Genomic DNA, 13,451 nt, shown 5'->3' on the forward strand with positions numbered 1-13,451 from the left:
ACACAGTTCACCGAAAAAACCTTTGCATTACTTCCAGTTGCCTCCTGCTGTCAGCCAGTTAGGGATCCCACTTAGTTATGACTCTATATCTGCTTGGTTGCACAGTCCTTAGACTCTATGCCATCCATCCAGATGACGCTTGACATTTAAAAATAATCTGTCAAGGTTGTTTTCAAAATGCCATTAATGCGCTAAATGAAGTGTGATGAATCTCATCCATCTATTGTTGGATTCTATCAGCAAGTTTCATTACTTTCCACTGGTGTCGTTTTTTTAAGTCCGCTTGAAGGATGGCATGTTGTTTATTGAGCTCAAGGACTCTGAATGGAAACCGTAGCACCATTTTGTACAGTAGATTATTCCGGTAATATTCCTGCGTCCCTCTGACCCCTCGCAATCTGTCTAATTTCACATACCGTGTATATTACATCAAGCATCGTGTATCTTGGCATCTATACTACTGGTTTTGACATAATTGACTTTTCAGCTTGTATGACATCCCTGAGTGAAGGGGCCGTAGCTGTATGATCCAGACACCGTTTAGACAGGAAGTTTAGTCTGTTTCAGTAGGGTTGCCTGTCAGCAGAGATTAGTAGTAATGTGTGACTGTCATGGTAGATTAGAGGTAACGCAGCTCTGGAGACTATCACTGTCAGTGTGAGAAGGTCACACTTAGGCCTCTATCACTGTCTTATGTTTGACTCAAACCACTTGTGCCTCTCTCACCGTCTCTACAAGTCTTTGTCTCTGTGTCTTTTTTTCTACTTCTCACTCTTTCTTTGTGTCTCTCCTAACTTGTTTCCATCACTGTTGACTACAAGTTCACATGATGTATCACACTTGGACTCGGAGATAGAAAAATAGGTATTTTAGTGCTTTTAGTGAAAGTGCTGAATGAATGATGTTTTTTTTTTTTCTCAAGTGGCTCGCTTACTGACTTGTGTAGCTGTCATAATCGTTATTATGGTTGGAATTTTGAGTGGAATGAAAAGGGATGTAGATATGTTTAGTGTCCAATACTGTACATACAGTAGTAGAGCTGCATGATTTTGAAATGTTTTTTCACACAGCACATTTTTTTACATTTCGGAGTATGAAAAGCTTAGGCGTAAAAAAGTAATATGAAGGATGGCTGAATTCCATTTAGCTGCTCCAGTTTCAGGGTCATACTGGTTCATTGTCACACTGTCATGACTTAGTGTTCCAGTTGACAAGAACGAAGCCATCGTTAATGTTATTATTATCAGCTGTTGTTTCCGCCTTTACCTCAACAATTGGATAATATTTTCTTGAATTGTTTTCAGGAGATTTTTTTCTAGTCTTTCTTTTTTAGTATGTTGTAACTTTTTGATCATTGAACTGAAAAATATGTGTAATTGACCTGTAATGCAGCCTATGAAGCCAGGAAAAGACAACATTTAAGCTATCCAGTCTCATAGCATGCTGCTATACAATAATATGTCATATATATTGTAGCTCCATATATTGTGTATTATTACTGCAGTAGAAGCGTGTACTGGGGATTACCAGGCGATCTAAAACTGACACTGCATTTTACCAATCCGGGAGAAGATATTTGATCTTTCAAGGCTTCCAGGCATATGGACATAATAGCATCACTATTTGTCCCTAGGTGGCCATTGTCATCTATCTTAATGTGCCACTGGATATAGACTGCATATACCGTACCCTCACACAGTATAACATTTTTCACCACATCATATAAGGTTTCAAGTCTTGACAGGTCTGCTTCAGTCTCAAACCGGCGAGGTGTCAGAGCGAAACAAAATGTAATAGAATTACATTTTACTTAAAGGCTTCGACAATTTTGGTCTTAACAGTTTGTTTTTGTTCTTTAATCCTTATTTTCATTGCACCTCGTGCATCTTTTCTTTTTTATCTCACTGATGATCTTTGTTATTCGTTATGTCTTTGTCCTTTTCCTACGTCTTTCAATTTCTTTTGTCCTTTGTCGTCTATCCATGTATCCGTCTTTCATTGCCTTTCTTTGAAATGATGAATTGATTAGGGGTTTGATGTAATCCATACCTCCAGCCAGTCTTAAGAGCACCAAGGGTCCATTTTGTGACAATCAATATATGACCCTACAAATATCATTTGACATGTGTTCTGAGTAGTCTACTCCGTCAGAGGTTCCCTCCACCCTCACCACCACCTTTCTCATTGTATTCCCAGTGGAGCTATGGGGGCTAACATGCCAGCGTTCTTAATGTATATGGATTGAGGGGCCCCGTGAATGGGTGTGGTACATTTGAGGATTGGTAGTGCAAGACACACATCATAATAATACCTCCAGTAATACATGTTTATTTATTTATTTGGATAGCTTTCTGCAGTGTTGACTTTTCCTCCCATTTCACAATTTCTTCAAGCTCCAGCAGAAGCACAGGCAATAGTGTGGTGCGCTTCATCCATCAGCTTCTGTTAAATGATGATTTTATGCAGTGGGCTGATGAGATGTGGAGAGGGAGACACTATCATATGTTAGTTACTTGCATACGGAGATCTGCAAATCAGACACTTATTGGCTATTTGGACGCATGGACACCAGTGTGTTCACTGATGGGATATTAAAGGAAGGGATCATACATTAACTTCTCACACGCTTTCCACTGCTGCTAACAGTCCTAATGAACACATTTCCCAAAACAACCTTCCGGAGTGAGCTTTCTGTGACACTGCCACAGCAAATGCAATCAACAGATATGGACATGCAAACATAAATGTCTCAGGCTGTGCTGGCAGATGATTAAAAGAAGGAATAATGAAACTCAGAGGTTTCCTTGAGTTAATGTTTCTTGTAGTTGAAACTAGTTGTTTCTATATGTGACTTTCCACTAACTGTCTGCCGCCCACCACTAATATCACTGTATAGCTTTTTATTTCTTTGTTTTTAACAAGCTAAAATGGTACATGTATGTCAGTTTCCATGGAGATGGCAATGCACCATGTTGTGGCATCTGTTCGACAAAGCACATTCTGCCGTGGTATGTCCTCACTGACATTTACACATAACGTTGTGGAAACTCAGAAAGTTTGAGTTAGCTCTCAGTCAGAAAACATCTAATAAAAAGTATTTGATTAGAACTAGATTAAGTTTTTTGAAGAAAGTGTAGCTATTCAAATCTTCCCTATTAAAAACCTGCAGCTGCCCCAACAGATACACATCTGCCTCTTGTTTACATGCTCTCAGACTCTCATGCTCTATGTTCTGTAGCTTCCATGTCTTTAATCCATTTTTATGATAAACACTGTGGTGTCACAGAAGCTGCCTATTTGATTTTTTCACACTGGATGCTGGGATATTCTAGTTTGTTTTTTTTGTCATCACACTTTAACTTGGAATAAAGTCACAGGCACATTGCAGTGACAGAGCGTAAATTAATTTTGTCAACATAAGAGCATAACGATATTCATCTCTCCTTTTGCTTCCTCATCATGCTTTGACATTTGCAAAGACAACACACAACAACTACTCTCTGTAGTGTGGCATGACTAGCTTAGGGTCCGTATCTTGTCATCTAAAAGATTATTATTAGACATGAATGTTGCTGAACTATGACTCCATTAAAATAGCATAGCAATTTAAGGTAAGTGTGTGTGTGTGTGTGTGCATTCGTGTGTGAGTGTGTGTGTGATAGATCTAATGTAATCTTGTGCGTGAATCAGAGACTAGCTGTATATTCTGAAGTAGTGCAGATGCAGACTTTCTCTATCCTCACCAATATTTCATATCTGTAATCCTGAAAGATACTGCAGATTTAAAAATCGGAGCTTGAGCCGACCTTGAAATCGGAGGTCATCAATATTGCCTCAAGTCATGCACTCTGCAACTAAAACTTCTGTTGAATTAGTGTTTTGTGGTGTCATCAACTTCCTCCTGTAGACTGCTCCTATAAACAAAGAAAGCAGTAAACGACGTTGTTTTACAGGCTGTACAACATCTGCTTTAAATATAATAATAATGTGTACAGCCATACTTTATAAACACACACATCTCTGCTTCTGGTTAAAACATTTTCTTCAGCTTTTCCCAGATGTAAAGATGTATAGTTAGAGATAAATATAGGAAGAGTACACATTATCGCCTTGCCATTGATCTTCAGGTGTAGAGTAGGCCTCAATGGAAAAAAACACACTCCAAGCTACTTGAATTCATGAGATGTGTTTGTGTCCTTGTGTTTTCTGCAGACACCCCCCTGTTGGTGAGAAGCAGTAGTGACTCTGCCCTCAGCCCTCAGCCGGCCGAGACCCAACCCTTACTCAGTGAGGACGTCGGCGGGATGGTAAGACCCTCAGAGCCTTGTTACACATCATATGCACATTGTACACACTAGACCTACATAGAGGAAATGTGCAAATGAATGCATGTAAATGTTCCTCCTCATGTGAGGACACAAATGCATTACTCAGAGCATCATGGAACCACGAAAACACGCATACCATCATGATGTCTGTGATATCCAAAATATATAATAATCAGTGCTATGTCGATTCTAAAATAATAAATTATGGAAAATGGCTGATAAAAGCTGCAGTATTTGTCTTCAGATTAAGAAACTGCTTGATTGAATGAACTCAAGAACATCATATGATAAAGGTCAGAGGATCAAGTGGTTATTCTATCGATGAACATACTTATACTTATAGAAAAAGGTACATCATTTCCCAACATGCCTCATGGTGGATCATTTTTTATGGCATCTGGTTACAAGTTGTACACTTCTTCCCATCTTTAGTTTTGAACAGGCGATGAAATTTACTGAGCACATTCATTCTCCCCAGAGAGGAAACCCTTATGCTGGACATCCCATAAACTTTCCTCGACTGACAACAAGAGCATATTCTAGTTGCTTAGCAGTGCAGAAGGAACACCACGGGGTTAGGGTTAGGGTTTAATATCATCATCACTGCCTAGAGCCCCGCTTTGGGCATAGGTCACTTACAAAAACTCTCCAGGCCTCCTGACCCCATGTCTGGCCAGACCTTTTCAAGTCTGCCTCCAGGTCCTGGCGCCAGGTGTTTCTTGGTCTGCCTCTTTTCCTTTTTCCATGTGGGTTCCAGGAGAGGGGGCGTGTCTTGTGATGCTGCAGGCAGGTTTGCAGGGACATATTGTCTTTTCATTAACATGAATTAGAGAATCCTTTTTAAGAAGTGTAAAAGGCAAATTGATTTGTGTGAACTTAATTTCATCACATCTTATGGTCAGCTTTTCCATTGTGCTCTAATAGGTTCATCAGCTTTTGCAAGATATTGATTTAGTGTGATGGATCCTGGTGGACTGTGCTATCGTAATCTAATAGGCAGAATGCCCTGAAAGCACATTAATACTCCCAAGGGGGTAAACACTTTTTAATGACCCCATGGCCTTTCATCCAGTGGTTTTCCCGGGACGCCACTGTCAGAGCATGGCAAATTGTTGATCTAATCCTTTTTACTTAATGTTTTACTACCAACAAATGTATGTCCCCTTGGAATGACCAGATGTCTCCCTAAATATCAATAAAGGCTAATGAGAGAAAAAAAGAAATCCTCCCAATGTCCAACCTTACCAAAATTAATTTAAGAAATTTCAATTTGTGTCGGGCAGTGATCTTAATCGAGGAAGGCTCACATACGCTGCACATATATTGTACGTATTTATCATTAATGGGGATATGTTATTCAGATTACCATTTATAATAATTCCACATATAGCAGGCGTTCATTGAACAACATGTAGGTGTGGCTTTCTCTTATTATAAATAAATTATACCTACAGCATACACATGTAACATAATGTGATGTAGTCAATCACTTAAAAATGAATTCAATATGGATACAACTACTTATATAACAGGTAAGAAGTAACTTTCCTCCATTTACTGTGGAATTCTGACATGTGTTTCTGAGTGAAGTGGATATATGTGTTTAAAGGTCGGGGGTGAGGGGTGCATGTGGTGTCTTCATGTTCTTTCAAATCAGGACATGCTTTGTCACATCAAACTCTTCTAACAAAGACAGATGACTCTCCGTTCTTTTTCCTCTTTTCATCCTTTCTCTCCCTTTCTCAAAAGGGCAGAGGCCAAACCCTTTCTCATCTGCTTCCTCCCCCTCCTTAGTTACTGCTGTTCATGTCTCCTTTTTTTCACATTTTCAACATCTTTCTTCAAACTGCGTCAAGATTAATAATTTTGGTCCTTCCGCCACATAAGCCTTTCGCTCTCCCCTGAAGATATATCTTTCCCCTCCCCTCCCCTCTCCTATTCCCTCTGCTACTGACTTCACTCCATATCTGCTCTGTTTCTGCCCTTTGCCATAACATCCCTCTATCCATGTATTCATTTTTCTTTCTATTCCTTATTCTGAGTTTCTACTTTAATATTGAATAGGATGTAGGTGATTGGTGTATTACATAATTATCACCCCCAAAGGTTTTTCTTCTTGTACTCCCTCCCTACCTCCCATCTCTGAGTTGATGTTTTGTATATGTATTCTTATGTGTTTGGTTTCTTGGTTGCAGTGTGAAGGTCCCTGTTTAGAATCCCTTCTAAATCCCTCATGGTCTTTGGCTAAAGGGACTCCATGTCTGATTGGACTCTTGAGTACAGAGCCCTCTTCCCTTGAGATTCCTCTCTGGACAAACATCCCTTTTCCCCCCCACAGGGCAACTTGTTTACAAAGTACAGTTATTTTGGGGAGTGTGATTGTTTCTCAGAGGTGACCACTCTCTCAGTCTTAACCTTACTGAGGCTGAACAAGTAGTACTAGTATTAGATAATGCTGTTTTTGAGGAAGAACATGTGAGAAGTCCACTATTGACTTAATAATTACATTAGTGAATTAAAAAGTTTGTGACTAGACATCAGGTATATTTGCCACAAAGTGATTGTTCACTATTTGATCTAATAGATTTAACCCAACTCCATTCGCTGAGCATAAAAACGACCCATGTATTCTGATGTGATTTACACTTGTCACTAAACTGCCAACAATAATATCTCTTATTCACCCAGTGAAGTGTAATCCAAGGTTTAGGAATGTGGATCATGTTGTTCTGAGCTCACCTTCCACTCCTTAGATCTGCTCTGTCTTCACTCCACGCTGTCACTCCAGTGGCTGTCAATATGAAATAGTAGTGGGTGTCAATTACACAGTAGGCCTGTCCAGACTGTGTGTGTCTATGTTGGTGCTCCTGCATGCATATATGTGACCTCAACCCTGATCGAGAAAATCCAATATAGTCCCAATTTGGGACCATATTGGATTTTCACAATAAGTTGATCGTGGTGAAATCCATTATCGGGATAATCGTAAATATCATCATCACGACTGACTATCATGGTAGAGAAGTGAAGGGCTTTTATTGTTTTTCACTAAAAGGAAAGCATCCGATAGTAATTTCCCCTTGTTTAACTAACATCAATATCCTCAGCCACTTGTGAGTCATTTTTATCTTGGAGCAATTTTATAAATGTAGGCTCATCAACCAAACGAGAGCAGAGAAATCTATGTAGTTTTACGTTGTTATTTCCATAGAATTAGACCGATACGTGTTTAGAGATTCATATTGCGCATCATTCAGCTGTCATGTTAATAGTGACATTGAGTGATTATATTATATCCAGAAAGGCAACAGTTTTTTTTTACAGATATGTTATATGATGTCTCTGTGCCGGCGACACCCGGAGACAGAGGTGTTATCTTTTCTGCTTGTTCTTGTGAACACAATATCTCAGGAACACCTCGTGTGAATTCCATCAGATTTTGCGCAAATGTCAGCCTGGACTCAATGATGAACTTAGTCGATTTTGAAGGTCAAAGGTCAAGGTCACCGTCTTCACATGTTTATCCCGTTCTTGTGATATCTCAGGAATATCTTGAGCACATTTCTTCAAATTTGGCACAGGTATCCACTTGTACTAAAGAATGGACTGATTGGATTTTGGTGGTCAAAGGTCACTGTGACATCACAAAACACATGTTTGCCCGTAACTCAAGAATTAATTAGTTAATTATGACAATTTCACATACATTTCTGAACTAATAAAATGATGAAATGATGACATTTTGGACAGACTAGGATGATACACTACTATTTATCACTCCTCTTTGTCATACATACTTTTCTCAGTCACTTTCAGTCCTTATTTTGTCCCATCGCTGTCCCTCACTCTTTCAGTCACACACACAAGGACACTCAGTCACTTGCTCATAGGTCTGTCTCCTCTCAACCAGCCGGTTCAGATGGAGGTAATGGCTCCGGGTAATTGTTCAAATTGTCACTTGGCCTTTTGGTGAGAGTGATGAGGGGAAGAAAGTACTCTTCTTGCAGTAATTCTCCGTCTTTCTTTTCTCTCGGTCTCTTCTCCTACTCTTTGTCCCTTCACTTTATTTCATTTCAATCCAGAAAGATTTACTGGTGCAGCTCTTCCGTTCTAAATGCCACGCACAAATGAGGACTGTAACCACAAAAACACCGTCTTTGCCTCTCACGGTCTCTCACGCTTACAATACACACACAAGCATGTGAAAACACACACACACACTGGATTGCAGGTTAATTACAATGTGTTAATCAGCGTGGGAGTATTTGTCCTTACCCAGAATACTACTGGGGATAATGAGACCGTACAGCACCTACTTATACACCTGAGTGTGCGGGCACGTGTGTTTGTCTACATATATATTGTCAGTTCCTTATATTCATGTATCTGACAGCTAGTAAACAATGCAGTACCATTACAGGGCAAAGACAAGTCACACTAATGATGCTCGGAAGTAAATGCTGTGCTAATGATAAGATCATCATTTAATCAACACCTTTTTTTCCAACAACAAAACAATGAATAAATGTCACATTTTCAGGTGTTAGGCCTTCGAAGAAATTAGTTTTGTACAGAAGTTAGGAGTTCTATCCACTGTTGTTCAAAACAAATTAACTTAATTTGTTTAATAGAATAATGGTTCTTTTTTTTAATTATTTCCCCGTTCAGACCACTGGCCCTCTGACATTGTATTTATCAAAACACATCAATACAACACATCCACAAAGAGATATTTCAAGATGGATTACCTTTGGTTTATCACTGTCAGGCACACACACACACACACACACACACACACACACACAGACATAACAAACACGTATGCACAATCTTGCCAGCATGCATTACTATTAATTTATCGTACTCACTCTGGGAGCATTTCGGAGAACACTTAGCTTGATTGGTTATTCAGTAATTAGTAATATAACTAATAGTTCACTCTTTTTTATTCCCTTTTAGCAATCATTAGATTGGGCCGAGAATACAAAATGCTTGTGGTCCATTTATTATGAGCATAGTTATTCAAGGTAGGATTATCCATCATTGAGTTAAAATGTAAATTGTGCTTCTCTATCTAGTTTTTGGAGGGCCACTAATGGTCACAAGTATCGATTGAGCTGTCCAAGGTCGGCAGACTAATGTATTAATTTTTTTTACCAGCAGTGGTCCTCGAAAAATTTGTCTTTGTCCTTTATTAAGCGGAAGGCTGTTTGAGGTATTTTTCATTTTCATGGAGCAGATAAATTCATGTCTGAAAGCCATGATTGGCTGACAGCTGGTGACTTGAAACATATTCTTATTTTCTTTCTCCAATTTATTTTGAAGCTTCAATAATGATTTAAAAATGTGCACCTTTAATAACCCAATTATTGGCCATTGGTAATGTTGAAAATAAAAGAAAAAATGTCTCATTCATTCAAATAACAGCCATAATGATGTAACCTGTTTAGCCAGTTTATTTTATCATCACATTCATACTTTGCTATATGAATCTATAATATTGTAAGCTTTACATGAATAATGAGACACATTTTTATGTTCATATTAATTTACTTGTTTCAAATTACCCTTTGATGAGTAACCGACATTGCTGGACTTTTTAATTAATACGTCCCTCTTCCAAAGAGAGAGCAAAAGAGAGCCCTTTTCTACATGCCGTTATTAAATGAGACATACAATTAAGCGCCAAAGGCTTTCCAGTTAATGTACGAGTGGCTACTGTTATGACAAAGGGGTTAGGATAATTAATGTTACCTGTCATCCTGTCAGTAATTAAGCTCACATGACAGCATCTGCAGCTAGGCCAGACTAATTAATTTCCAAGCCACCAAACCCCAACCATATGGTTACAGTATGTGCGGCCTGTCATTCACTGCTGATTCTCATCTCGCCTTCATCCAGCTCCTCTCATCCAGCCGCCGTCTGATTCCTGTTTCACATCTACAGCTGTTGTTTCTCATCCCAGCCCGAATCTCTTCAGCTCTCTGACATTTTCTTTCCTCATTGCTTATCCGTCTAGCTCTCAGCTCTTTCTCTCTGTCCTTCCCTCTCCCCAGTCTCTGACAGGTGGTGTAGGTCATATGGCAATAAGGTGACGGGTCAAAGGTGAAGGGTCATGTTAGGAGTCCATTAGTGCCTGCCACTAACATTGAGTCGTATTGACCTGCATGTGTTTGACTGCATATGCTCACAAAAACACGGCACACGGCTAAGATATCAGCATGCACACAGGAAACATGCAGACACATGCAGATTAGGACTGCATGGTAATCCCATTTGTTTTGCCAGATATTCTGATGAAATGATCAAGACAAGGTCCATTTATTTATTTGGCTACTTCACACTTTAGGCAATTTGAAGTGCTTTACATACAATTTAAATTGTGATTAAATTAGAAATGAAATCTTATTAATCTTATTAACTCAACCAGAGTCAAGTTCATCTGATTTCTAATCGCAACTGATTCTTATTTATCTTAGAATATCGATGCTTAACTCCTGGAATACATGTTACGTTTTCAAATAGAAAAACCCTCCATGATTTCCTTTAGAATACAAGAGCTAATAGAATAGCAGCTGGCCAAGTGGTGACATCAATGTTTGTTCTCTGTAGACCAATTCCATCAATGCTTCTCCTTGTCTTCAAACTGAAAAAATAAAAAAATAAAAAAATAACAATACATTGTAAGCTAAATGTCTAAAAGTGTTAGATGCTTTACAGAGGTGTGATTTGTTGCAGGTCATTTGTGTCTGATTGCATTAAACTGTACAGACATTCATGATACAGTGTTAACTCCGGGGACTCCCAAACATATGTAGCAGTGATAGGCTGTTACAGACAGGAATGTGTCACCACAGTCACTATCACATGTTGAGTATTAGATGATTCATCATCCTTGTACCGTTGGGCATGTGACCCCGTCCCTGTGAGCTCACCTCTGTGTGTGGCTAACAAACACACACATCCACACACTTCCTGCTGTCATTGTATTAAGTAATCATTACAGTTCCCATGGCTCACATTTACACGTTTACTTTCTCGCACCTCTCTCTCTCTCTCTCTCTCTCTCTCTCTCTCTCTCTCTCTCCCTCTCTCTCAGTTGCCATGCCAAGTGACAGTGTTATTTATTACTGCTTGTCAACACTGTCTTTTTGCCATCACATATTAATTGCTATTTGTTCATGATCCATCCATCAATTGAGCAGCTCCTTCACTCATCAGCTCATTCATGTGTTCTCCTGTGTTTACAAATGGCAAAGTCTTACTTGTCTTAAGAGGTTTATTAGTTAAACCATCGACATGTCTCTGAGAATTCAGGCTATTCAGGCCTGTTTTTCCTTGTGTCCAGCCATGAAGTCTTCTACTTTTGGACAGATTGAATGTGCTGTTGGAGCTTGTTCTTTTCTTTTTTTTATTGCCTGTTTCTGACTAACATTAAGATGTTCTGTGTGTTATCTCCGCAGGCAGCCGGTCCCGCTGTGGAGAGGCAGGCAGGGGTAGACCGAGTCCAAGGCAAACCCACCTCCAACGGCAGGTCAGTGTGTTTGTAACTGGTGTGATGCATTCCATCCGCCTGTGTTATGTAATCGTGGTTTTGCATGTACGTGCTTGTCTACATTTGTGTTTATTGATGTTCGTGTGTGTGTGTGTTTGTGTCCTACTTTCTCTTCATTAATGCTGTATTCTCATCCAGATCAAGGCCCTTAGAAGTATAGTTAGTGTAAAGAAGCGCCATCATTATCCCACTACAAAAGACTGCAAAAACAGGGTCAGGGTCACACACACACACACACACACACACAGACGTGTAGACTACTTACCATATGCACATGGCCTCAAAATAAACAGCTACAAACACACTTTTTTTTAAGAGACGCAACAGAACACAGAACAAACATGCATACACTAATGAGGGCTGCTTAATGAAGTAGCAGGGGTGTGGAATGCCCCATGTCTCCAGTGGGCCTTGTAAGTGTGCGTGTGTGCGTGCGTGCGTGCGTGTGTGTGTGTGTGTGTGTGTGTGTGTGTGTGTGTGTGTGTGTGTGTGTGTGTGTGTGTGTGTGTGTGTGTGTGTGTGTGTGTGTGTGTGTGTGTGTGTGTGTGTGTGTGTGTGTGTGTGTGTGTGTGTGCTTACTTTGCCAGTGTGTTGAGGGCAGGCTCACACACTTTTACACAGAGTGAGTATAGATAGTTAGCAAACATGTAACAATAAACTAGGCTCCTTGAATCTGTTTTACTCAGGTTCAGATGTACGATGTCAAGGACCAACCCATTAATATTCCTTCTTCCATGTTAGCATAACCCTATCTTAGCTTAACCTCGACATTACTGTTCAGCATCTGCATTTCCCTCTAGCATTTAGCCTTACATCTCATGGCAAATGATAACATGATACACCCTTTCATTAAATATGTGACCTTTCCTGTGTGGTGTTTTTCTTTAGCTTAATATAGCCCAACATTTTATTTAATGAAAAAAGTCTGTCTGTCTGGGAATAATGCAATAATACAGAGGCGTATTTTCTAAACCAAAGATTTTACTTTACTTTATTAATCCCCTTTGGGGAATTTAATTGTTTCACTCACCGCTGCTATTTTCTTTTTACACCCACATTGTATACCCACATCATATACTAAGTAATATATAAGGAAGTAGCCTTTTTTGTTGTAGTTGTTTGATTTGACCAACAGATGCTTCCATTAGTGACCCTGGCTTAAGTGGAACAAAACTAAATGTAATCACATTTTTTTCTCATTTTAGTCGCAATAAATATTCTCAATTAAATAGAAGCACTTCTCATAAACGTACAAAACCAACGTTTCTGCACAAAGAAACCGAGGCCAACTTTGGCAAAAGCATGACTAATATGAAACCCGTGCAGTGATTGGGTCAGTTGTAAATCTGATAAAATGGCCGTTACGTCATTGATCAATGTGCTGCTCTGTATGACGACTTTGACCTCGGTTAATGGAAAGTGCATTTCTCTTTGTTTTTGAACAGGCCAGTATGGACATTTAAAGCACACTTAACTCGTAAATACTAAGAGAAATAATATGTAGTTAACCTTACAGCAGACACAGAGGGAGAGAGACTCATGAGAGAGCTATGTGGAGAGAATCATGT

The 13,451-nt window shown here is 39.4% G+C and overlaps 1 protein-coding gene across 5 annotated transcripts in view; it reads left to right on the forward strand.

Moving 5' to 3' along the window:
* The window catches only part of LOC311021631 (partitioning defective 3 homolog B-like), a 188,462-nt gene that overhangs the window by 39,626 nt on the left and 135,385 nt on the right, over positions 1-13,451 (forward strand). For 3 of the 5 annotated variants that reach the window (XM_084022292.1, XM_084022294.1, XM_084022295.1), the window contains exons 4-5: positions 4,213-4,307; positions 11,768-11,862. In XM_084022292.1, the coding sequence (XP_083878418.1) occupies positions 4,213-4,307; positions 11,768-11,862 (190 nt within the window). The remainder of the gene's footprint in view (positions 1-4,212; positions 4,308-11,767; positions 11,863-13,451) is intronic. The other 2 variants (XM_084022293.1, XM_084022296.1) reach the window with 1 other exon arrangement.

This window comes from Eutrigla gurnardus (assembly GCF_963514095.1).
Source record: "Eutrigla gurnardus genome assembly, chromosome: 12".
Lineage (NCBI taxonomy): Eukaryota > Metazoa > Chordata > Actinopteri > Perciformes > Triglidae > Eutrigla > Eutrigla gurnardus.